The 26,432-nt window shown below is 41.6% G+C and overlaps 2 protein-coding genes across 9 annotated transcripts in view; both read right to left on the reverse strand.

Moving 5' to 3' along the window:
• KANSL1L (KAT8 regulatory NSL complex subunit 1 like) overlaps window positions 1–9,573 on the reverse strand; it is a 65,524-nt gene extending 55,951 nt beyond the window's left edge. For 6 of the 8 annotated variants that reach the window (XR_011698369.1, XM_071561733.1, XM_071561736.1 and 3 more), the window contains exons 1-2: window positions 9,366–9,573; window positions 2,217–3,334 (exon numbers count right to left, since the gene is read on the reverse strand). Coding sequence is in view for 7 of the 8 variants with exons in the window: in XM_071561733.1 (XP_071417834.1) it covers window positions 2,217–3,334; window positions 9,366–9,551 (1,304 nt within the window). In the remaining variant the exon portion in view is untranslated. Of the gene's footprint in view, window positions 1–2,216; window positions 3,335–8,732; window positions 8,878–9,365 lie in introns of those variants that run through there. The other 2 variants (XM_071561737.1, XM_071561735.1) reach the window with 2 other exon arrangements.
• Window positions 9,574–9,857: 284 nt separating this feature from the next.
• ACADL (acyl-CoA dehydrogenase long chain) lies at window positions 9,858–24,800 on the reverse strand. Its single transcript, XM_071562440.1, has 11 exons — window positions 24,691–24,800; window positions 22,624–22,785; window positions 20,045–20,182; window positions 19,454–19,618; window positions 18,462–18,528; window positions 17,416–17,580; window positions 16,665–16,766; window positions 16,086–16,199; window positions 13,906–14,033; window positions 11,775–11,861; window positions 9,858–10,497 (listed from the first exon to the last, which is right to left on the reverse strand). The coding sequence occupies exons 1-11, from the start codon at window positions 24,762–24,764 to the stop codon at window positions 10,404–10,406; spliced, it is 1,296 nt and encodes a 431-aa protein (XP_071418541.1). The 5' UTR covers window positions 24,765–24,800; the 3' UTR covers window positions 9,858–10,403.
• Between the last annotated feature and the right edge of the window lie 1,632 nt (window positions 24,801–26,432).

A 26,432-nucleotide genomic window follows, 5' to 3' on the forward strand; every position in this document is an offset into this window, starting at 1 on the left:
CCTTTGTCACCTAGAAGAAAAAGGCAGCCTTTGAGTCTCAAAGATAAATCTTAGAAAGGTCTGGGAAATGAAGAAAAACATTCCACTCTGAAGATAATGATACATTCAAATAGGAAACAGCCTGTCCTCACTGCAATGTTAATTCCAGCACTGCCTCAGCCTATTCACACAGAGAAGTTTTCAGCTTAAAACACGCAGTGCTTTAACTCTGAGTTTGCTTGTCCAGCAGCACAGCTCCAACACTGGTGATTCTTGCCCTGCCAATACAGGGAGGCCTTAGCTAAGGGATGTTACTGACCTCATCACCACTGCTCAACTGTAAGTACATTAAAGAAAAGGAGGAAAATAAACAACTCACAAACGAAGGGCCACACTGAGTCAAAAGGACAGATCACCCACGCGGTTCTCCTGCCTCTTAGTAGTGGCAAAGATGACAGGACAGGCATGGAGGGAGCAGTGCTCCTCCAGAACACTCCCTCGGCTGTCAGCAACACCAGCTTGGGGATTTCCTGAGCCAAAGGTGGTGATTTTGCACTTAATAAACCTCTGTGAATTTTTTTCATCAGTGCAACAAAGCAAATCAAGTAAGTCTTACATGTAACTGTCCCTGGCAGGAAATAAAAAGAAAACCCTTGCACAAACCTTTGATCCAAGTCTTACATTATCCATTACCCTTAGAAAATCAAGAATTTCTCAACAGTTTTTCAGTTCATGCAATCACAAGATAAGAATCTTAGAGGCAGAGCTATTATTCAGAAGCTCAAACATATCAGTTAAGAGAAGAATGTGGATTCTCCTACACTGGGAAGAGCCCAAATGATTTTTTTCATGAAAATATTTCAAAAGGAGAATAATTCTTTTGCAAACTCAAATATTTAGGGTGATCCTAACTTAGCTGGTGAGCCTTTATGCTTTGGTTGGACTTCAGCACAGTATTTACCATTCCAACAATATGTAAAAGGAAATTAAAACCTTTTCTCAGACCTACAGAGTTTAAAAGCACTGTGTGATTTAACAGAACAGCAGCAATTTGATACAGCCATGCTACACTGAAGATATAAACATGTAACAGGGCACAGCTCTTCCCCAGTTTCAGAAGCTTCCTTGATTTCTTCTGAACATTATGCTTTTCAAGAAGCAAAGAAATAAGGATTTTCAAGGATTTTTATTTACTTTTATTTTTCTAGACAGTCCCTAACAGCAGCGAGTATGAGATCAGTGAACACAAACCCAGTCCTGACTATTAATGCTAGAAATGTGGGTGACATGAAACTCCTACCAAGCTGCTGTGTTTGTTTGGCTTTGTCCTGTGTGGCACTGTCCTTACTATCACATCCCAACAAACCTTAAGATATGCTCTGTCTCTCCAGCTGCAGGAAGGGAAAAGCAGCTGTCCTTTCACTGCTTTCTAGAATTTTTTGACTGAAGAGATTGTGTTAATCGTGTAGCAAGGTGGGGGGAAATAAAAAAAAAAAAGGTTGTACCACCATCAGTGAACAATTTTATTATCTTCTTCTCTTACCCACTGCTGATTTCCAAGGCTACAATAATTTGTAGTGACAGGATTCCTGCCAATTCAATAAGTACCAGCTAAAATTAATTTCCCTCTGGTTCTTCCTGAAAAAGATACCAGCAACAATAAGAACACCACACTAGCTACATTCCTAGTTGCAGGGCAACTTCAATAAGTGAATTAACATTTTAAAAACTCTAATTTAAAGAACTAAACTTTTTCAACATACAGCTCCCAAATACTGGATGGCTTGACACCTGCATCAGAGGACCAGTTTTACTCATTATCACATTGTAGTGGATTTCAAGATCCTAACATTAAATAATTCTTAATAACTCCAAAAAACTATTTTAATTATTTTCATACTAGCCAAAAATTAGCATTTACAGCACTGCTACCACTATTCAATTTACAGCACCATCCGAGTACTCAATTATTAGTACTAATGTAATACAAACTGAGAGGGTGCAGTACAAAATCTAGTTCTCCACAATACAGTAAAGCAACTGCTCCTTAAATACATTAATTAGAAGTTCTTACTTCCCCTCCCTGTCAAACCCAGCTGACACCACCAGTCCTGCCAATTTCAGTAGGACTATTTGAGTCAAGTTACTCACATAAGATGAAATCTGCAGGTCTAGACCCTTCCATCCTGATTTACGAGCAAGAAGCACATGAGTCTAAGCAGGAATTTAACACTTACGCTTCCACAGTTGTTCTTACAGTCTGTTCCTCACCATCTTCATCTGAGCTGCTACATGTTGCATCAGAGTCCAGGTCCCTCTCCACACGAGACAGCAGCCCTCCAGTAGAAAGTGCAAATCCCCGAATTTCACCTGGTGCAATGCTAATGCCATTTTGTACATCCACACTCGAACTACTTTCCAAAGCAGTTGCATTGTTTTCTCGCCAACCTTCAGTGCACCTGAGGGAGCTACTGCTTAAAAATCTGGTTGGCTCATGGAAAACCTTCATTCTCTGAAGCTGATGTTTTACGAAGCATTTCAGCTGCTGATCACAGTGTTTGATAACATGCTTTGCCAGGAGCATTTGTAAACGCTTCTGAGTTCTTTTGGCGCGACTGATTTCCATTTGTTGCTTAGTGACACACTGGAGTAAGCGAGCACACACCTCCTCCTGGGTGCAGCTCCAAATCCCTTCTGGAGGTCCATGAAGAATTTGGTATAATAAATCCTCCTTTATTGTTTTCGCACAGATTTCCAAGGCCCTGCCTAAAAATCCATTCTTCTTGTACCATTTACCATTTAAAAGTTGCATCTCTTCTGCATTACTGGGTTCAGTTACACTTGAATCCGAGAGTCTCTGCGTTTCTGTGACATTTGGAGATGTGGCCTCTGAAAACATTCCCCCTTTGACCTGTTGCTCAGGTTCAGAATGACTGATCTGACCGAATGATGTGTCACCAACATTTTGTATTGACTTTCTCATCTTGGAGCAGCTGGGCTCTCCAGCTTTCATTTGTTTACCAGTTTTGTTGCTAAACACAGAATTTGTATTCATGAACAAGATAGACTGATAGCGCTTGGAGACTGGTGGGGAACCAAAACGCTGCACACTGAAGATATCATTCCTGAGGCTGGGCTCAGCAGCTGGGAACCCCAGGACTGAGCAAGTAATCCGTGCGATGGAGTCCTCTTTTATCTTCTCTTCCACTGCTCTGGAATTTTCCATGCACAAAGCTGTATCAGACTCCATAGCTCTAGAGGACAAAGAAGGTGACAAGTGGATACCATGATCTTTTGTTGCTGCCTCTCTGAGGGCTGGTGTCATTATAGCTACGGTAGGTAGTTTACAGCAAACCTGAAAACAATATGGGCCATGTAAATTTTCTCATTTTCATGATGCAGTACAAATACAACTCTGTCAGACATTTCATTCTTTCAACATTTCATCATTATTCAAAGATTCCATAAAAAAGGACATTATCTAAAGAACACAGACTACACTCCCTTCCAAGTCAAACAAGAACATGCTCTGTTTTTATTTTATTTCATTCAGAGGTTGTTCCATGGGCAATGAAAGCCTTTACCTCTCAGGGGAGTAACTGTTCATACCTCATTTCATTTCTGATCCTATCAGTCTGAAAAATAAAACTCAAAAGCTCAGGTCTGTCATCTCAGTTTGCCCAAACTGAAAAACATGACCATGAGGAACATGACTGGCACTATTAGGGAAAACATATTTACTGTAAATCCATATAAAGCAAGCATTTGATTAATTATTATATATTCTCACAAAAACATGTTAGAAACCAATCATCAAGGTTAAAACTTTAAGAACTCTGAAGTTTCAAATGGATTCTAAAAAAAAAATAAAAAACTTTCTCATGCCTTTGTATCCAGTTCTTCCTTCATGAGGTGCTATCTGCAATATAAACAAAATATTTTTCATGACAATTTGAGAAAAGACAGCTTTCCTTTACAAATCCTTTTGTCTGTGGTTTGCCATTAAATGAAGGGTTCCCACACTATGTGATCAAAAGACCAGAGTCAACTTTCACCCCTTCTTGTCAGCAGCTGTGCTGCCAAGTCATCCTGTATCTATTCCACAGCCTACACAGCAGGAATCACTGCTTTACACAGTACTTACAGCTTTGTTTAGGAGATGGTTAAAGAAACCCAATGAATTATTTAATTGAACGTGGCCTGCAGAAGCCTGAAAGATAAGTTACTGCCAGGCCTTTGTTAAGAAGCCAGAGACAAAATCAGGAACAGTAAGAGAGCAGCAGCAAGCGCCAGTGTAGCACAGTAATGCCAGAGTAAATTCTGTTTAACCAGAGTACTGCTTGTGCAGCACTTCCACTGCACCCCTTCTAATGTCTCCAGTTTCTCTGATCTCAACAGCAACTGCCTAACTTAGCAATTATCAATGCACAGATCCCATAAGGGGTCAATGATTCCAAGACTGCCATATATGGATTTTAGGAAATGCAAACTCCCTGTTTGAAGCCTGATCATGTTTATAACTACAGATTTTTTACACTGAAGGTGCAAACATTAAAGGAAGATATGAAAACCTAAGAAGCTGAGAAGTACCAGTCTGGATACTGACTCCCTAACTCTCAAAACATGAAATAAAACAGAGAGCCACATGCTGCACTACTGCCTTACTGCCCTTGGTGTGCTTTATTCACCTTTCATTCCTCCACATGTACTTCAACCATGAGGTTCTCATTCTCCATACGTTGCCTATCCAGCATCACTGGGACCAAGTTTGATGGTCCTAGTGCTAAAGATACCACTAAAATACCCAGGATTTTAATCTGTATCAATAAGCCAGTAACTCCAGCCTACTAAGGAATCGAGCACAAAGTTCTTCCAGTGGACACTGTTTTGGAAGAGCTCTGTTCTAGGATCAGGAAATACACTGATGAGAGCTGCAACCCCAAATTCTAAAGGCTCTGGTGACTCCATAATGCTCTCAGCATTGGGCTGACACGTAGTTTTGTGCCTTTCCATTCTTGTAAAATCCAGCGGGCTGGAAAAATTTTAATCCAGAGGAGCATGGATTCAACCTATGCCTGCCCACTCTCAGCATATGGCAAATAACTGCACTAAGTCAGAGCAATTTAGCACAGCTAAAACATATGGAAGAATGAACTGAAGCCCACAGCTCCTCTGTGGGGTTACTGTGAACTCAGGAGTGCCCATGTTTGATCTGTTCCTGGGAATGCCAAGAACCTCTACCGGAAGAACATCAGTCTGGTATCTACATACCAGCAACAAGTTTTTAACTGTTCCAAGTTTCCAACCATTCCAACTGTTCCATCCACCTCCCTTAGTCTGGGGGGTTGAACAGGCACACGTTGCTACTCCTGAAAACCAGGAAACACACAAAGCAGAGCTGCTGCTCAAGCAAACAAGAAGTCTGGAGATGCGGATCACGTACTTGTACATAGATGGAGGCTATTCAAAAAACTGGCAGCACAAAAATTACACAGTACTGATCATATTCCCTCAAATACCACATACCCTTCTGATACAGCTTCAAATTTACAAAATTGCAAGGAATACCATTAGAATTTTTTTCTTTTTGCTTGTTTTTTGTTTAGTCTGAGGGAATTCTTTCCCACTCTTTTTGGGGAAAGAGGGGAAGAAATCTAAGTACCCCCAAATGGAACGAAAAAAAGTAAACTAAAAAGCACTGACAAAACACTAATTAGGAGTGCCTGACAGAAGATGCTTAAATAACAATATAACTAAAAAATAAATACAATGCTTTTGAATAGGGAACTCACTCAGTTAACCCCATGCTCAGCAACTTTCAAACTTAACATGAGGTTTCTGCCCTGAAGACAGTTATGTGAGACATTCAGATGTGTTCATCTCAATTCAGACTACAGACTAAGGCCATATAAAAGCTGTTACTGTCCCCACCCCCAGTCCTTGGTATTTCTCCAAGAAGTTCATACACACACACAAAAAGTCATTGGCACATAAGCAAAACAAAGTAACAGCTGCAAAAAAATTACAAACAAATTTTAGTACAAGTACTTGGCTCAATAAGAATTGTACCGTTTTCATTTTGACACATGTTATTTCATTTTGGAAGAAAGCTGCAAAAATAATTTTGCTCCATCCTTATTGGAAGTGACCCCCCCCCGAGCCAAACGTACCACTTTTGGGGGGTAAAAATTTTCACTCTGGGAAAAGCTTTTTTGTCATAGATAAACCATTTCAAGAACTTTTTCCATTGTGTATTACTTGTTTCAAAACCAGAACAGATGAATTGCTTCTAGACTGGCAAACACTTTGCCTTTCATCTGCTGAATGCACACTTCACTTGAAAGACTAAAAAGTACTGCAGAAAGAAAAGCCGACATTAAATATGTACCGGGGAAAGGAAGAAACAAGTCTCAGACTGATGTTTAGAGACCTTATGCTTATCCTCCCTTAATGCCTTAATTACCCAGAACAATACAGGTGGGAATTGCAGCTTACCACAGAGAAACCCCCACACCCTGCTCCCTTCTCTCACCACAGCTACAGGCTCCTAATCCCCCACTGACTCCTATTCCTCTACCTCTCCTCTCCTCCTGCTACCACTGCTGATTTCTTAGTCCTCATTTCCGCCTTAAACTCCTCCCTACCAGGCTTACCTCACCAGAATTTGCCTAAATCCTGAAACAAGTGTGCTCGTACTAGTGATTAACAGCGCCCTATTAAAAGAAACACAACAAAACCCACCCACAAACCTGCCAGCACACAGGGTGGCATTGCCTCCCTCCCTCCCTAGCTTTTGTTTATGATCCTTTCACTTTTTGACTCTTCCCCTATTGCATAACACTATCACTTTGGTTACACAACACTGCAGACAATGTTCTGGGGGATTTTTGCTTAGGGAGAGGATTGCTTTGTCTTCTAGTGGATTTTTTGTTTGTGACCTTGACGTTTCCAATGACAATAAAACTCCCTTTGCATGAGGCTTTTGTAAGGCTCCTTTGTACCAGCCTTCACTTCTTGTAAATTGAGTCATCTTTCCTCACCCCAAACACCTGAAATTTGTTAGTAATGAGATTTCTGGAGATCAGGGTAAGATTTTTACATTTCTTCTTTCTTTTTGCTTTGAAATTCAGGGCCCTACAAACAGCATTTCAAATGGATATGGCTGTTTCCGGTTTGCACACAGATTAACAGTGTTTCAGATAAGCCAACTTCCACTGTTTTCTCCCTGTCTCGATGGGATTCCAAGAGCAAATCAAAGTCTCTGGCAGCAGACAGCATCCAGTGAAACACCCAGAACTAGGCCCAGCAAGAATGCTCAAAAATACTCTACTTCACTTTTCAATTTGAAGAGGCTTTAAGGCCTCTTAGAAACAACCTGCAGAAGAGACAGCAGCTACACAAGCAAGCTTGATCTGCCCTCGACACAACTGACAAAACCTGGTTTGCCCTGTAATCCCTGGCTCCTCTTGGACAGCCTTCCTGATCAGCACTGTACAAAAACCAAGTGCTCTGGCAGACAGGCACTCCTGCAGCCCGGCCTCAGCCAAGGGCAGTGGGCGAGGCTGACTCTGGCCAGCTTTTCCAAGCCTTGCCTGGTGGGAGGCATCCCCTGGGAATGCTTTAACTCCACTCCCATTTTTCATTAAACCTGCAGGATGGCACTGATTCCCAGGAGTAGAGAGAACAGCTCAACAGCTTAGCCTGCATTTCCTCACGAAACAGCAACAACCACAAAAGAGATATTGGTCCTGCTGGGCATGTCCTGGTTAGAAGTATGAAAGGAAAAGGAAAGAAGTCCATATTTAAGACACCTAGGACTAGCCTTTTAAAAAAGGAAATCATCGCAGTAGGCAGCTTTTGTTTTCAGTTCAAAAGCAGCCCAGTAACTCATGACAGTATTTAAACACTTTAGTATTTTGTTCTATTAATAGATTGCAAAAAAACCCCCCACATAAATCCAAACAGGATTATGCAGGGAGACTCAACTCTCAGCACCATCCACTGTGCAGGCACAACTATCCAGACAAAACTACAAACTCCACTGTTTTGTATATCCCAGAAGATACAAGCACAAATTCCTTCTCTTTGGAAAAAAACACTCAAAAAACAACACAACAAAACACACATGCACACACTCCCCCCTAAAAATTATCTTTCTTTCAACACCAAGAGAAATCCATTTAAGACAGATCACCCAGTTTCAATCATTAAAAAAAAACAACAAAAAAGGATGTACTTTAAGTGGAACTCTTTAGAATTCATTTATGGTAAAATCCCTGTTTTTCTCCCAGTTCATAACTGCTTCCAGAGAATCAGGTGTAACTTCCAAGTTTACTACTACATCACCAACTAATTCCTGTTCAGTCTATAGTGGCACCAACATGTAACACCTGAAGTAATTTTTAACACACGTTAAGCACCGTTTGTGTTACAGCAGGTTGTACCCATGTCTGTAACAAACAGCTGCAATACTTTCCAATCCATCATAAAGTCCTTACCAACATTTCAGTTCTCCTTTTGAACTTCAGCCTTTGAAGAGAGGGCCATAAAACCTGGTCTTAGACAATAATTAAGATGACTAGAATTTAAGCTTCACAGAACATTTCTCAGGATTTCACAACACAGACTAATAAGGCAGGAGAGTCCTAAGGCACACAGACTGCTTTTTGAGCTGGTACATCTACCAGGCTTTATCTAGTTTAATTTTTAATATTTCCTTTTTATTAAAGTAAGCACAAAAATTAAATATTTACCTTTTGACAAAAAGCACACTTCAATAATTGGTATTTGTTCTTTAATTGGCTGCCATTGGAAATCTCCATTTTTAATTTGTTTCCCACCGGTGAGGGGTATGGAATACCTCAATCACTGCTACATTTTTTTCTTTTTAAGAGATAGTTCAACATTTTGCAAGCAGAGTTGCAAAAAAGTGGATGGAAAGACTTGCTCAAGAGTACACAGGAAATCTCAAGGCAGGCTGGACCTGAGCTGCTCCCCACAGCTTTGTTAACTACTTTATCTCAAGTATCCAGTTCTGTAAGCACTCTGCAGTCTGGGAAGTCTAGGCCAGGGTCACTCCGAGGCAATGGAATCTCTGACGGTCGGTTCAAGTTGGTTATTCGAGGGAAGTTTTGGTTCAGGATCCAAGTCCCGGGTGGGACCCGGGTGGCGCTCGCGGGGTGGCCCCGCCCCCTGTGGCGCGGGCCCCGCCCCCGCCTCAGCGCCGCCGGCCCCGCCCTGCCGCGCGCACAGGCCGTTACCACCCCGCCCCCACCCCGAGCATGCGCACCCGCCCCTCCCGCCGCGGGAACCAACCGCCGCCGGCCCCGCCGCGGCCCCGCCGCCCCCGCGCCCGCCCGGCTGTGCCCGCGGAGCCCCGCACTTGCCTCTGCGCCCGGCAGCTTCTCCGCAGCGGCGCCGGCGCCTCCAGCCGTCGCGGCGCAGCTCGCACTGCCGCTGTTGAAGAGTCCGCGCCCAGCAAAAGCGCAGCGCGACGGGGCGGGTGTCCCTCGTTCCTCAGGGGAAGGAGCGCGGCCAATCCGGCGCGCCGGGGGGGCGTGGCCTCCCGCCATTGGCGGGTCCCTCCTGACGCGGACACGGCGCTCCCCCACCCTGGGAGGGCGCTGAGGGGGCAGCGCCGCGCCCGGGACCGGGAGGTGCAAATATAACCTCCAGCAAGAGTAAATAACTAAAAAAACCCCATAAACACACTAATCTTGCTAAATATTTCCGAGTTATTCCTCCACGAAGAGAAAAACACGTTTACCTGCATCACGTTCCCTCCTAAACTTCCTCTCAGCGCCCTGAGGTGAACACACTGCGCGTGCAAGCAACCCCGTTCCGCCTCGGGCTTTGAAGTAATGCAGACAAGCAAGAAGTTGCATAGAAATGCTTCATTATGTTTATTTGAACAAAGTAATTAAAATGAGGCATTCTGGGTTAGATGTAAACACAGGGGTCAGGCGCACAGCAGGCGGCTGCTGAGCACTGAGCTGGTGTATAGGCAACAATAGCAAAAGCTTCAAGCTCTGCTTCTCAAGGGGAAATACAAATTCAGTTACATTAACATTTAATTTTGCTTATTTGTTTAGAATATGACTTCTCTGGAAATTTGATTGTGAAAACTGAGGGTTGGATTCAATACAATGACTTCAAGTCTGACAGACCAAGCTACCCAATGTTCCAGACATAAAAATGCCTTTTGCTACCAGAACTCTTGGAACCCAGAGTACCCTGTGCTGTCCAAAGATATTTAAAGTTCATTAGATATTGGATGTTCTTCATAAGAGCACAGTGGTGTTTACTAGCTTTAAAGCATATGATAAATCATACATACTTAACTTACATTCTGATGCCAAATTTTATGCCATATATTAACATATAAAAGGATTCTGTGAGACTCTCCAAAGTAGTGAGCATCTGCCCTACTTGTCACTGACAATGTCTCTAGCAATAAGTTCTTTCATTATTTCATTGGTACCACCATAGATTGGCTGAACACGGGCATCCACAAAAGCTCTGGTGGGGGAAAAAAACAAAACAAAGCAAGGAAAGATTAAAACCAACTCCTTGGAATGGACAAAAAAATCAAAAGAAAAACAATTTTTATCTTTGAAGATCCCTCTTTTTAAAATATGCTATTCTCATTCTTAAAGAGCTTCATATTGTCCTAGAGGCTTTAATTGCCTGAAATATTTTAACTTTCCAAGATGCTTTGAGCCAAACGAGGAACTGGGTCAGTATCTCTTAATTCTGCTTCACTATACAGAGGACAGCTTAGGAACAATGAAGCATTCTCCAGAAACATGGATGTTACTGGACCATGCGGATAATGAAACCCTGTATGGGCAAATGCTGCTTACACAGACAAGCAAGGATTCAAGGACACCCTGAACAGGGCTTGCTGGTCCTCCTTTTTAAGATACACTGCAGAACACTCCCAAATTACACTCACTCAAAACACACAAGGTATTACATAGCAAAATTTCATACTCTTAATGTATTTAAAATTTTAAAAAATCTAGTTAATCTAAAATAAAATCTAGTTACAAATTAGTTTTTTTATGACAACAAAAATTAGTTTATTTATGACAACTGCACAGCAGTCCTTTTTTTGGCCATTTCTACTGTCAGATTACCTCCTCTTTGTTGTTGGGGTTTTTCTCAATAGAATCAGCACCAAAACCTCTACTTGCTGTGGCAAATGGCACATACACAGCCTTCACAGGTAATATGCAAGGAAATAGATAAAAACTTCCTGTCTCTAACTTCATCAAGTCAGCAAAAAATTGGGAATGGCAAATTGTTCCTTCTGCATATAAATCTCTTAGCTTTTAATTTAAAAAGGTGTAAAACAGAAGAGTGTAGCCAGGCATGCTCTTGATTCAGCAATTTGACATCCTGTGGCATTACACAAGACTTAAGACTGATCAACATGTTTTCTTCATGCGTATGCTCTTAATTTCAGATAAAATATACAAATTACCTCCTCTCATTTTTATTTTTACAGTTTTGCTTCTCTGTTTTTTCAATTAACATTTTCCTCTAGAAAACCAACTCCTATTTTGTGAAAAAACAGGTAGTAACTGCTGAACAGCTTAAGAGTTATTTGGAGAACCAAAACAAATCCTTCCTGCAAACATCTGTACAGTAGCCTGCCTTTCAATAAACATGATGGGAAAAAGAACAGTAAATCACTGCTAACACTAAACAACTGACACACAGACGTTAAGGAAATACCTCCTTTGACTTTCCTGGTAAGGTTTGATCATGCAAGTCTGAAATGTTACACTTACTTTGCAATTGGATACTCCCACATGTACCCCCATCCTCCGTGCATCTGCACACACTGAGTAGCTATGCTGTTTTGGAGGTCAGAACACCTTAAATGGACAAAAAGAAGTTTATTTTTAGAAGGATGTTATGCTGCAAAACATTGCAAGAGGTATGTCAACAAGACAAAAGCATAATGACTAGTAAGAAATAAATACTGTTCAACTTAATGTATTAAACGTTGGTTCTCTTTATTGAACAGTTGTCAGAGGAGGAAACATTTCAAAGCATTCAGGCTTGTTTACCTTTCTCACCAAGAGATTGTTCTTTTGTGAAGCACACTGATACAGTCCCTTTTCTTACCAAATCCTCAGCTTTGTCAGAAATTAACAGCAAATCAGCCTCCCCACCACCTGCTCACTCTGACCAGCAACACACCAGGATGTTCTTTGATAATCATCATCTGGGGTAACTTATTTTCCTCATAAATCTTCAGTTCTAAAAAATATTGCAGTTCTTCCAGGATTTGCTCACTGTACAATATGGACTTAACAGCAAAATAAATTTTAGCTGCACTGGAAACTCAAGCCAAAGTTAAAAGATATTTAAAAAACAGTTTTTAGGCATATAGCTTTCAGAAGGAACAAAAATGATAAGTCAATTGCTTCTCATAGAAGAGTGTAAGAAACCAACCCTTCCTTTGGTGAAATCCTTGCAGTTTATTACACCACCTTCAAATCTGCAGCAGTGAGTTACTACAAATGTCTTTCCTACATATATTTCCAAATTAATTTAGGGATGTAACACAACCTGTCACCGGAAAAAAAAAATCCCCAAACAACCCTACAGACCTTTCTCCAGATGTAAGAAGAGATGCACAAACCAGATTTTAAAATCCTTCAAAGCTCTAACTCAAATCACTGACTATACAAAAGATTTGAAGCAAAATTAGTGGAGAGAGTCTACTGACACAGTAGCAAATAAAGCAATTCTCTATTCAGACCATTTATTTTCTAGACCATCTAAGACAGTTTTATGGAAGGGAGTCATAAGGACTCCACAAGGGAAAGGAGAAATCCACAACAGATCATGATGCTGAAGAGTTTGGGAAAGTGAGGGAGCTTCAGATGCCTTGCTTTGGGAACTTTGTTGAGGAAGTGCATTTGAATATCTGAACTGGCACCAGTTGTTTCCTCCTCCTCCTCAAAACTGAATGCCTCTGCTTAAGTACCTGGTACTTCCAGGTAATCAGTGCCAGGAATAGCCCTCAATCAAAATCCTTCCTTCCATTGTAAATATTCTCTCTGCATCCCCTTAGCATTCTCTGCTCAGTTCCTCTATACTTCTTTTTACAAGCCTAAAACCTGTAAACCTGTGCATCTTCCATAAAATTATTTGTTCATTTGTGTGTTTTTCTCCCATCATGATTTTGGAAACAAACTAAAAATATACAAATTCATGTGCCACTATCTCAGATGTTTCCAGTTGTTCAGATTTCTCTGGTTAAACCTAAATTAACAAATAACATCACCAAGTACAGGATGAAGATGGAGGAGTTCTGGACAATAAAGGAAAGCACTGTTTGGTCTCAGTTACAGTAACAGCTGTAGTCAACTATGTCTTCCCAAAATTAGACAGCTTTGGAAACTGGCTAGGCCAAAGAGCTATTGCTAAGTAACATTAACTAAAAAGTATCACAGAACTTCAAATATTCAAATTTCACTTTAAAAAAAGGCAAAACAAGCCACACACCCGATTAAAAACAAAACAAAACTCACCAAAAACTGCAAAATCCAACAAACACCAAACACTTTGCTACAGTAAAATGAAAATTTTTGTCTAAATACCAGTGGAGTACTCACTTATACTTGAAGCTAAAGCTCAGTCCTGAACTTGTTATTAATGGAAGCCTATTTTAAAAGCACCTTTATTTGAAACTGATCTGTTTAACCAACACTGGTTTTCAATGTAACCAAGACTTTTGTTGACCACATGGTTAAAGTTAAAGCCAGAGGCCTCTATTACAGGCTGACAGTGTTATTAATCAGACAGTAATTTTATCTTTTCATTAGATCTTAACAGCTTGGGGGTTTTATCACTAGACTTCTGGCAAGATCATGCAAGTAACTCTTCCAAGTGACTGTAAGTACATACCAATACTTTGCCATAGAAGCTGTGGCAGAGTCCAGACGTTTATCCACATGGAGCTGCAAACAGTTGTCCATAAAGGCTCGGGCCACACAAATCTGTGTTTTTATTTCTGCCAGCTTGTGCTGTATCGTCTAGTTTTGGAGGTGGATTGAGGGGTAGAGTCAAAAGAGCAGAAGTAGTACAGTTTAATACTTAAAGTGAAAAATGCAGCATTTTCCAGAAGGATTTCACTAGAAATAACTAGTGCAAACAACTTTGGCTCTGTATCCCAGAAGACACCTGACTTTCCATACAATTATGTCTTCACCAGTCTTATTAGAGACAATTACTGCCCCTTACTTCTCAAGGAAAACTCAAAACATGAATTTAAGAGAAAAAGCCAAACAGCCTGGAAAAAAATTCCTAGGGCTCTGGGTGCTCCCTCTCATGGGGCAACATCTTTTCACTCTGAAGAGCCATTGACTTCTCTAATTAATAGCACTTCACCATCTATTTAATGCTTTTCTTTGCATTCTTCAGAGTTTAAGTCACATGCAAAGAGACACAAGCTAAAAATAAAATGAAATTTTAGACAAGAAGAAAGTTTTTCAGCACTAGTTGTGTCATGCTGGCAAAGAGTCTCTAGATAGAAGATGAAAAATCTACCCTAAGGATACTAAAAGCAGACCCGGCAAGCATCAGACCATCTTCTTGTAATTCCGGTAGGGAGAGAATAAAAACATCAATAGCAAAAGTTCTTTCTAATCTCAGTTCTAGAATTGTATAAAAAAATCTTCTTCAAATATACTGGAACAGTCTACTATTACAAAAAGATTTGATTTCAAACACTGTACCAAGATATGAGTGAATGAAATAGCCATGGCAGAACTCTAATTAGATAGGATTTTTTATTATATGCACACTCTAACTAGCAGTAACAAAAAAAAGGAAACTGAAGAGATAGGCAGAAATGTATTATTTTGGTAAAAATAATACAATTTATGAAGTTTATGGGCCATCTGTTGCTTGGCAGTGGCCTAGCATAAAAAAAGGAAATTACTTTGGAGATCTCTGCACAGTGAACTACTACAAATAGGAAGCATCCCTTACCTACATGAAAAAATGTTACATGTATTTCTTTTATGTTAGAGTTGCATCATACACATACTAAATTCTATCTGGAATTATGGATTCCTGAATTTTAAGTTTAGAAACAGTTGAAGATCATAATCTCCTAAAAGATACCCAGCATTCCAGCCTCTAAAAGGCCCAGTTCTGATGCCCTTCACAGCTAAAGAGGTGATTTTGACAAAGGAAGTCTCAAAAGACATAGAAATGGACTTTTTTTTTGTTAATTATTTCAAAAGCATATTAAAAATGAGACGGCCAACATCCTTAACTGGTACGAATCACTTCTGTCCTATAAACCAAACATGCAGGGGCTTGATCTGCTCCAGCCCTAACAAATAATGTGGTTTTCAGGAAAACTGTAATATCACAACTGTACACAAACCAACATCTGTTTCATGACTACACTGAAGAGTGAGGCACAAACACCTCAAAACACAGTTACCTACCCTGTCAGGAGTGAGGGCTACCCACAGAGCATAACCCAACAGTTTAACAGGCAGTCACACAAACACCCAGCCCACTGCTGGCTGAGAAATCTCATTTCAATGCCCATAAAGCAGAACACAAGCACCTCTGCAGCACTCGGGCAGCAAGGTCCCCACCAGCACCAGCCTCTAATGCCATTTTTCCACAATACTTTGTGTGCAGAGGAACACAGGCAGTCTCCAGAATTCCAGGCAGATACTGAAACACATGCAGGTGTGATGAATTCTGTGATTAGGACCTCTGGCAGTAAAATGCAAGTCTAAGAGCAACAAGGGAATTTTCAGCAGCAGCAAAGAGCCCGTATAGTTCCTGGCTGTGTATTTCCCTCCCAAAAGCAGCACTGGGAGGTATTTACCCAAAGCATAACATACATGCACTAAGGCTTCTCTGGTTTTTTGATTATTTTTGCTTTTCAAAGATGAGCGATGGGCATGGAGGCAACAACAGTCACGGTCCAACCATGAAACCTGTGCAAATAATCCTTTCAGAATAGCCCAGTGATTTTGATTTGCTGACTATTTCACATACACAGATGTACAGCAAACATACACCGGAATTTGTGTACAAGTCTCTCAGTTCAAACTCACCTGCAAGTGTGCAATTGTCTTCCCAAAAGCTTTTCTTTGCTTCACATAATTCCTTGTTTCTTCAAACATGAATTCACAGCCAGCAAGAGCCATATCAGCAATTAGCAGTCTTTCCTTTTGGAACACAAATTACGGAATTCAGTTGAGTTAGTCCTACATTTCTCCACATCAGACACACAACTGGGACACAGATGTTCAGTGTTGTTCATTAAGGGTGGGGGGCAGAAGTCACACAAAATATCCAACCAGACAACATTGCATTTCTCAAATGAATGAGTGGGACAAATGCCCTACACTACCCTCAGGTTCTTTAACAGCTGGGATCTTGATTAAGAAATTAAAATTAAGAGATCTGGCTTTGACCTGGTACATATCAACATATTTACCAATGTACAAAGAATTGCACTTCTAGCACCACATACTTTGGTTAAAAAGCAGCAGCATCAGCACAACATTGACTACAGACATCCTGCTTCCGAGCACAAGGTGACTCCTCACAATATATAAACTTCAAGACTGAATGACAAAAATTGCCTTTGTCTTCTTCCCACAGACAGCAAGCACTCATATTCCTCTAACCTGAGGGAGCTCTGCCATCAGATAATAGAAGCCTTTGTTCTCTTTTCCAAGCAAGGCACTGGGTGGCAACCGCACATCTTCGAAAAACAGCTCTGCCGTGTCCTAAGAGGATTTGAAACACAACAGTTGATAGTCTCACATTGTAATCTCTTCATTACAATTTGCTCTGTTTTTTTCTTGCTATTGAACACTTTAATATGCAATCATAGAATTGTTTAGGCTGGAAGGACCCTCCAGAGGTCATCCAGTTTATCTCCTACTCAAGGCAGCTCTGGAAAAACAATCAGCTGAGGCCTTTGTCCTTTTATACTTTCCAAAGCTTGAAAGATGAAGGCTCCATGACCTTTCTGTGCCTGTTTCAGTATTTGACCACTTTCATAGCAAGTATCTTTTCCTAATACCTACTTAGAATTTTTCTTAATGTAATATGCCACCCTCCCTTTCACTGTGCACCTCAAAGAAGAATCTGATTCCATCATCTCTACAGCCAACGACCAGATAGCTAAAGGCACCAATAAGATTCTGTCCTTCCAGGCTTCTTCAGTGAAAAAAATCCAGCTTCCTCAGCCTCTCCTTGCAGATCATACGTTTCAGACTTCCACAGGCAAAATGAGCACACATGCTTTGCATGTTTGTGCTCTGAAGTCTAACAACGAGAGTACACCACAGTTCCATCTTATACCTAGCTATTGCCAGGCACTAAGCAGTGCCTTCCTCCAAGTCTACTGCACTAGGGGTTGTATGAACTCACTTGAGCTTTCAGGCCAATTTTGTTCAGCTTGCGTCCTTTGATGAAACCTTTTGTTCCATTCTCCACCAGAAAAAGGCTGATCCCATGAGCAGGGGATCGAGCCTCCCGGTCCGTAACCGCAACCACGATTACCACATCGCTCATCCAACCATTAGTGATGAATACCTGTAAAAAAGGCAACTTGGAATAAAGCCATGAATTATGTGGAAAGAAGTCAGGAGAGATCATCAAGTAGCAGAAAGCAAAATTACATTGACACTTTCACAGGTGAACTGAAAGGCAAGGTTCAAGCATCCAGAAGAATTTCAAGGTTTCTGAATTAAGTGTTTTAGAACAAGGCAGACATTAGTTTGAGAAGTACTGTGTGGGGTAGAAGTGTGGTCAAAGAATGCACAGACCTGTTTCTTTTTCTGTCCCATGATAAAGAATAATACAGTATCAAAGGTACATAATCAATGAACACAGAGATTCTCTTGTCTACAAATTAAATTACCAAAGCATAACACACAAAATTATCAATGACTTCTTCTCCTCATAACTGCTTACTATAATCCTGTAGAATGACTCATGGACCTGCCACATGGATCCATTCTTAACTCCAGTAAAAGAAATGAGCTTTTTGTCCTACTTGGCTTCAAATGACCAGCATGAGCACCTTTTGAGTGCCTGTACATACATATTTGCTTGCGCATTCTCACCGTGGGAATTCTTCAAGGCTAGAATTCTCCATCAGTCTATGTTATCAGCAGGAGTACAAAAGATGAAAATGTTTCATAGCTTTAAAAAAAATGCTCTGTAGAACCCTGTTAAAGGTTCTAACAAAGGAGGGTGGTGTTGGGAGTCCCTCAGAGAATTTTTCTCACCCTACCAACACAAAAGTTTGGTCCTTGGGGTGGCAGGACTGAGGACATAACCTATACAAAAAAACCAAACCACAAGTGAAATGACAGGGAGGAGACCCTAATTGTGATGCACACCCTGGTGCACTGAACTAGATGCATTCAGTTCCCAGAGCCTATGAGCACTATGTATGTCCACGCACTTACCTTACTCCCATTAAGAATCCAGTCACTTCCATCTCTTTTTGCGTATGTCCGTACTCCCTGCAAGTCACTGAAACGAAATTCAAAAGGTCTTTCAAGAAACCATTCTGGAAGCTGCAACTTTTTTCTTGAATTCTACCCAGTAAAAAATAAGGTAGACTTTATACTATCCAGGCATGGGCTCAGGAAAAAGAGATGAGGATAGTGAAACACAGTGAAATAGCCAAGTGTAACACAGAAACCAGAAAGACACTGTGGTAAAGGATGATAAATCTATGCAATCATACAGGAGCCCAAGGTCCATTTTGTCATCCCTGCTTGTGGGAGGTGGTGCAATACAAGCATGGGTCAGCATTCCCTCATGCCAGTATGCCTTAAATGACAAGTGCCAGACAAAACCACATTCTCTAAGCAGGCTCAGTCCTGATCAGAAGGCTCTGTGAAAAGCCACGGGCCACATCTATCATTTGGAGAAGCGTGACAAGTTTTGCTCTCGTCTGTCCCCCTCTGTTTTGGAAACTAACCAGCTCTGACTACTCCAGACACATACTGGCTGCCCTTCATTAATGATGGGCAAGGAGGGGTATTTCTCTGGAAGGATTCAGAGGAAAGAAAATAAGGTGCTCTGTTCTCTACAACAAAAACTAATAGTAAAGTCAAGCCTTCTTTACCAAGGTATGTCATTTTCTCCTGACTATGTTTCATATTAAAAGTATCTTGACATGACAAGCAAGTTGGTAACTATAAATTCAAATTGCAGAAGTAAGTACAAAGCATATTTGCCCACAACAGGCTGATACAGAAATGGATTCTGAGCTAACACCTTGAAATGACAAAGCTGTAGTAATTTATAACAGGTTTTTCAAGGTCCTACCTCATGGAGAATAGTCTAGTCACTAAGGTGACCATATAACCAGGAAGCTCAGGAAGTTTTTCACTGACAAATCAGTAGATAGCACATAATGTTAAAACAACTGCTTTAGTATTTGGCTTACCTGCCAGCCCCAGGTTCTGTCATGGCGATAGCTCCGATGCACTTGCCTGCAACCATCTGGGGGATGAAACGCTTAATCTGTTCTTCAGAGCCATAGTTTGCAATGTAGGGCATCACTATATCTGAATGAAGGCTGAACCCTGGGCCTGTACAGTTAACATACATTCTGGGGGAAAAAGAGGGGTGAGGAAGTTCAGAAAAAGTACTACAAAGACTTAAACATTGAACTGTACATCATTACAACATAGATGCAACAATGAAGAAAACCTCACTACTCAGAAAATCTGAGCTTGTGGCACTTGTACTGTTATTTACAGAATGTATTTTCACAGCCAAATGGATACCAGGCTCAAAAATACTTTCCCCAGCCATAAAGCCAGTGGAGCACAATGACACTTGATATTCAAACAATGTTTTAGAGTACTTAAAACAGGAGTGACTTACATATGTGTAAAATAAGCTTTCCACAAGAAAGAGAACTCCATTTTCTGTAAGCAAACATTGTCCATAATGAGGACAATATATGAAGAAAAAGAATACAGACATCAATGATATCATCACTGAAGTATTTTCTGAAGCATCCAGTACTCACTGCTCCTCCCAAACAATGGCTGAAGAGAGAATATCTGCTCCAATGCCTCCATGTTTTTCAGCAATAGCAACACCCAGCAAACCCTGCTGTCCAGCCTTTTCCCAGAGCTCCCTGCTCACTTGGCCATTCTTCTCCCATCTGCAAAAAGAACACAAGAACAAGGTCACACATTAAACCCACCACACGCTACTGTCTATTTGTCATGGCTGCTGCTTCACACTGAAACATCAACAGACACTGTGAGGGTACACACACAACGATAATCCACTCTTTCTTGGCTGTGAACAGACCACAGGTATTCTAATCTTCAAGTCCACAGATGCCACTGCCATTACAGGGGTACCAGCTGTAAAACAAGTTTGAACTCCTGCTTCCAGCATGTAATCTGACAGGATTTCAGTGAGACTTGTTATGACTGTTGTATCAGACTGGTATTTAGGAAATTCAGTGGAAACCATCTGGATAATTACAAGTAGGTCTTTATCTTCATGACATTCCATTTTCCCCATGTACTACATCTTTTGTGAAAAGATTTCAACTCTACCAATGAGAACTGCTTTATCAGAACCAAAATATTATCAGTCATATTAGTCACTTTTATAAAATCTTTTAATGAATTGGTCCCTGTGCACTTATAACAAGTCAGTACTGTATCTTGGGAAATTACTGCTTTAACGTCGTTTCAAGTCTGTGTAAACAGATGGTTCAGGCATAGCTACTGAGAGTTTACAAACTTTACACCATGGCAATATCTTATTCTTGGAAAAACAGTTCCTCTATATGGGATTTGACAACTCAGTAGAAAGTTGCACGGCCATTAACAGTTCAGGGTTTTTTGTAAATGTCTTTTTTTTTTAAACCACCATTTTAAAATTGTATGGTAGACAGATTATCTCAGAGACATTCCTCTAACACACCTGAGTGCAGCAGGTGTGCTATACACACCTGAGCTATACTACAGCTCTTGATCCACAGTTAATCAAGTATCTTATCTCACATATACAACAGCATCACAGGATCACAGAATGGTTTGGGTTGAAAGGGATCTTAAAAGATCATCTTGTTCCAAACCCCCACCATGGGCAGGGACACTTTCCACTAGACAGTGCTGCTCAGAGCCCCATCCAGCCTGGCCTTGAACTCCAGGGATGAGGCATCCACAGCTTCTCTGGACAACTTGTTACAGTATTTGAGCTCCTTTCTAGGATTTAAGCTCCTTTCCAGAGTTTTTGCTTCAACACTGGGAATCTTAAACAAATTCTTGACCATCTTTTCTTCCCCTCTCCCCTCACTTTCAGGGCCATTCCTGTCTCTACTTCACCCAGTACCAAAGCTTCACCTCTTCACAATAATCTACGATTGCTTTCACTGATGCCACATCTGGCTTTTCACATCAGCCTAGACAATTAATATACTGTGCCTGAAAGCCTCCTCATTTACTTGGAAAGGTAAGAGAACAGAGTGGTTCATCAGTCGCTGAACTGATGCAAGAACACAAGCTCAACTTGTTCCAGCCTTTCTAAGAAATTGTGTCAGCAAGACAAGCAAACGGGACCTTCATTAACCTCCAGCAGAGCCAGTACCTGTTCAGAAACCTGCACCAGAAGTCTAACAAAATATGATGGAAAACATCTGTTTTTATGGACAAAATGAAGAGCACAGTGTGCTACTATGAGGTTGTGGTTTGAGGATAAGAAAATAGCTGCCACCAAAGCTGCTGTAAGCTGTTTCCATTGCCTCCTGCTGTTCATTCCTGTCCCAGAGCAAAACACTCAATTGTGCCACCTCAGCTGTTCTGGATACACACTTGAGCTGCATCAGGATAATCACCTAGCAGGGCAATTTCAGAATAAGCCCTTCACTACCCCCCACTGCTTCCACTTTAAGTAAAAATTGTTTAGGACACTACTGAAGCTTAACACTTTTAGTTCAAAACCATAGCCTAACAATTTCTTTTATTTCCCTAACTATAATTTGATTGGATGTAACTAAAATAATGGCTAAAATCACCCTCTGCTCTAGTTCAGTGGAATTAAAATACTTCACTCTGTCCTGCATTTCCACCAAAGCAAAAGTTACAGAAATTTTAACAAAGATGTTTTGTGCAAGTTTCTTGGTAATACATAATTTACCTTACCACACTATGTGTGCCTGTATGTTGTTATAAAATCTACTGCAATGTAACCTAGAGACAAGATTAATGCCTTTTGTAGTCACATGAGTACCAGGGGAACTGAACTGTTCCCTACTCTACCTAAGATACCAGTGTCAGAGTTAATCCTACAAGCAGGAATGCTTTGCTGCAACTCTGCAAACCACATTTGTCTGCCCAGAGGCCTGAGCTGAGGATGCCAAACACCTGCATGGGAGGTCAAAGAATGTAGCAAATATTGATTATGTGGTATTTTTCTTCACCCATGATTTTCACAGGTTTGTTTTACTTGAGTAAATTTGAAATAGAAAGCTTGTAAATGAAAACTAATAATCTGTTTATTTTGTCATACTAACACGGCAAAAAGCATTTTGGCGGAAAAATACATATCTTTTGTCCAAACAAAATGTTTAAGAGGTTATCTTACTCTGCATGAAAAGGCAGCACTTCTTCCTGAAAGAACTTCCTGGCACTCTCCCTGAAGATATCATGCTCTGATGAGAAGATCCTCCGAGTGCCTATATCCAGCAAAGTTTTAGCAGAAGATGGTTCCAGGCGCTTTGTGCCATGTTGTTCAGTTTGCAGAGGACTAAAAAAGACAAATGAAAGCATCTGTTAGGACACAACCTATTTCTATTTACATAACCCTTTAAAATGAGAGGAAACACCTGTATTGTTAAGTATAGTTTGCATCCCAACTCTGGCACTCTGTTAGCTCCGAGGGATACCCATGATAAATACAAAGACCTAACAGACACTGCACTTCAGTGGGCTATTAAAGGAGGTAAGGCAAGACCAGCTTGTCCTTAACACTTCAAATAAATTAAAACCAATAATGATACATATGTAGCTAAAAGAATAGTTTCTGTTCATTAGAGATGCTAAAAATCATTACTGCCTTCTCACTCCTCCACTCACAACCTCCGAAGTGCAACTCAGCTGAATTTAAACAGAGGGGTAACTTTATGAACAACTAAACTTCTTTTGTGGATTTTGTTCATTCTGTACATGCCTCCCAAAAACTCCCAAACCTGCAAATCCATGACACTGAAAACTCGCCTACCCAAAATAAAAGTGAATGCAATGTGGATTTGTACACTCCTAGGAACGTATTGCATTCTGCATTATCACATGGACTTAACCTTGAACATAACACTTTCTAAATACTTCTAAATCTCAGTATGTTTGTAGTGCAGGAAGGCGAATCCTCACAAAACTCTGATAAAAACGCCTAAAAATAAAATGCTGCTTTAACAAAAAAATAAAAGCTGAAACAGTGGTAAACATCAGTATTAGAAACCCCAGAAGAAAAGTATAATTATGAAGTAACAAGGAAGCTTTTGCAGGGGTTTAGAACATGATGAATGACACACTACTTAAAGGCTGAAATGAAAATTCTCTTTATATTTGTGCATCAGATTCTTTGACTTGTTTTTCTTATTGCCACCACAAAACACCAGAGATTTTAAGTACAGTGCTGAGCTGTAGTAAATGGAAAAGACTATTTTGTTCATCTCTCCTCAGTTCCTCAGCACAGCAAGTGTATAGTCCTACAAAATTCAGCTGAGCCCACACTTACTTAGTTTAGTTAAAAGTCGTTATTTACTGCCACATGCAGTTACTCAGGCTCTCCTGGTGCAAAGTATTAAACACTCCACAACCACAGACTCTATTTCTAATTGTATTTGTAAAAAATGGGATACAGCAACTTACTTGAGTATTGTGTGTATCCTCAAAGCTAGGCACACAGTGACTCTCCCAAAAGTTCCACCTTATCTTTAACCTTGTTTAAGATGATGTTGAGCTTTCTTTAAGCCCACCCTTACATTTAATTGTGGCTCACACTTCGCATACCGCAAAGACAAGGGCACGGCTGCTCCCTTATGCCGAGCGCAGCCCCAGGAGAGACAGCTCGAAGGTCGGGGAAGGTGTGATCACACTCCTTCCCTTCTGCTCCGACAGACCCACCTTCCCCGAGCACCTGATGCCACAGGGAATGGGGTGCCCGGGCAAGGACTCGCCAGGCAGTCACTTGCTGTCAACATGGGACTCGCTGTTCCCAGGCCGGGCCGGGAAGTGGAGCAAAGGTCGGCATATCACGGGGATGAGCTGAGGCTCCCAGACCCGCCGGGGCTCGGGGAAAACACGGACCTGCCGGGCTCGAGGAGCTCAGCCAGTCCTTCTGCAATGGAAGCGCCGCTGGCCACATACACACACGCCTACATATACACATACAGTGCCTATAAACCTTCCCTCCACACATATACAGAGCGCACACCCCTCCGAACGGATGCGTACACCCACCACATACACAGACCTATATGGAATGTGTGTACATACAGCATATACAGACGCATTAACCCGCATACACGCAACCCCACGCAGATGGGCAAAGACACACAGTCTGCTCTTTAAGCCCAAACTCGCGGCGCCCACCCACCCCTCACGGTGTTTCCCGGCAGGAGCCCCCGGTCCCAGGGCCGGCCCCGCTCACCTGGCCTGGGCAGAGAAGGGCCGGCAGCCGCGGACCTGAAGAAGGGCGCGCAGGCGGAGCAGCCGCGCCGCCATCTTACGGGACAGGGCGGGACGGCACCTCCGCTGGAGTAGGCGGTGGAGGGCGGTCCGAGCTCCGGGGGATTGTTGTGATTCATTTGGCTTTGTCGCTGTCGGTTCCGTCAGTGCTGCTGGTCTGTTCGCCGCACGCAGCGAAGGGGAGGGTTGTGCTACCCAAAGCCTTTCGCAACACGCACCCCTGTAATTGTCCCTGCCCCAGCTCACCTACCTTTGTAACGCCCTTCTGTGTTTACAGCAGGATGATGATGAAACGTGTGTAATTAATATTTCTTTCATGTACCTTTGAAATCACATCCCGGAGGGGAGCGGGAGCAGAAGTGACGGCCGGACGAAGGGGTTGTGCCCTCAGAAGGGTTCATGAACCGGCGCAGGGCGTGAGGGGCGCCCCGGCCGGCCATGGCTTCGTCCCCCGCTCAGGGCCCTCAGCCGTCACCTTCCCGGGCCGGTATGAGGGGAAGCCGAGCACCCTGCCCTGGCGGCTGCCCTTAACTGGGCATTTTAGCCTTTTTACCTTCAGCACATTTTAATTTTTGCGTGCTGCTACCCTAACGTAGGTAGTTTATGATTGTTGTCCAGAGGCTTTCCAAAGGATGGAGGTGGTGTCCTGAACGTTACCGATCGTACAGCACCAATTCACACACCGAGGCAAAGTATTTCTATTTTTTTATTCTAGTTTGTGCAGAGTAGGAACCTAAGTGGCAGCCGACAAAAGTCATCAAAATTTTACGCTCTTTATACATTTTAACAAATAAAGGTACTCATTTTATTATATAACCTTTTTATTAATTAGTACTCAACCCCCTATTTGCTAGTTATAACTCTCACTTCTCATGTCCTCATGCCCAGTTCTTCCCTCCACTGGAATCTGGGATCTGTTTGAGTAGGTGATCAATGAGTTGGTGGTCATAATCTCCCACTGCCAGAATTACCTTTCCCCCAGTTACTTCAATGCTTGTAACTGCACTGAAAATATATTAAAGTTTGACTCAAATCCTTATTCAAATTTTGAGGAGCTTGCTATCAGAAGGTGTGTTACTTTAAGGAAAGAGCAAAGCCCTGGAGGTGGGTGAAAGGACGAAGATTTAACAGTCTAATCATTGTCCATCCCTCCAGCTCCTGTGGTTACCTTGCTGCATGGGGCACAGCCCTGATGGGCAATACTTTCCTGAGCATTAACAGCCATTCGGGGAGAGTTTTGAGCTCCAAATGGACATCTTTCACTGAGAAAGGAGCTCCTACCTGCTTCTTTTACCAACAATTACCCTACATTACAAACTGTAGTTATAACTATCAGATATATTTGATATCTAAATATCAGTTATAACTGATCAATTATAAGCAATATCTAGAAAATAGGTATTACCCATCATCATTAGAATTAATATGGGATTAAAACAATATACAGTCCCCATCAATGGGACTTTACGTGCTTTCCTCACTCCCCATGCAATGTTATGGAACCCTCAGGCATTCCCCTCTGGACTCATGAGATGACACAAAAATTTTAAACAAAAAGGGAGTTTTAAGCCTTTGTGAAGTAAGATAACATGCAGCTATCCCTGAAATGCCAGGCAGTGGAAGGATTGTAGAAAAATTTACTTCCAAAGTGGAGAACACTGGGCTTAAAAGAACACTACTCTTAAAAGCATTTCAAACACTGGG

The sequence above is a fragment of the Pithys albifrons genome, chromosome 8 (assembly GCF_047495875.1).
Source record: "Pithys albifrons albifrons isolate INPA30051 chromosome 8, PitAlb_v1, whole genome shotgun sequence".
Taxonomy (NCBI): Eukaryota; Metazoa; Chordata; class Aves; order Passeriformes; family Thamnophilidae; genus Pithys; species Pithys albifrons.

Bases quoted from the DNA above. Each gene is read 5' to 3' on its own strand.
- ACADL (XM_071562440.1), bottom strand. From the start codon at position 24,764: ATGGCGGCGCGGCTGCTCCGCCTGCGCGCCCTTCTTCAGGTCCGCGGC. The intron at 22,786-24,690 runs GTGAGCGGGGCC...TGTCTTTTTTAG, and splicing joins CCCTTCTCTGCCCAGGCCAG to TCCTCTGCAAACTGAACAAC. The intron at 10,498-11,774 runs GTAAGTGTAACA...TTCCCCCACCAG, and splicing joins TGGGAGTATCCAATTGCAAA to AGCTTTTGTGGATGCCCGTG.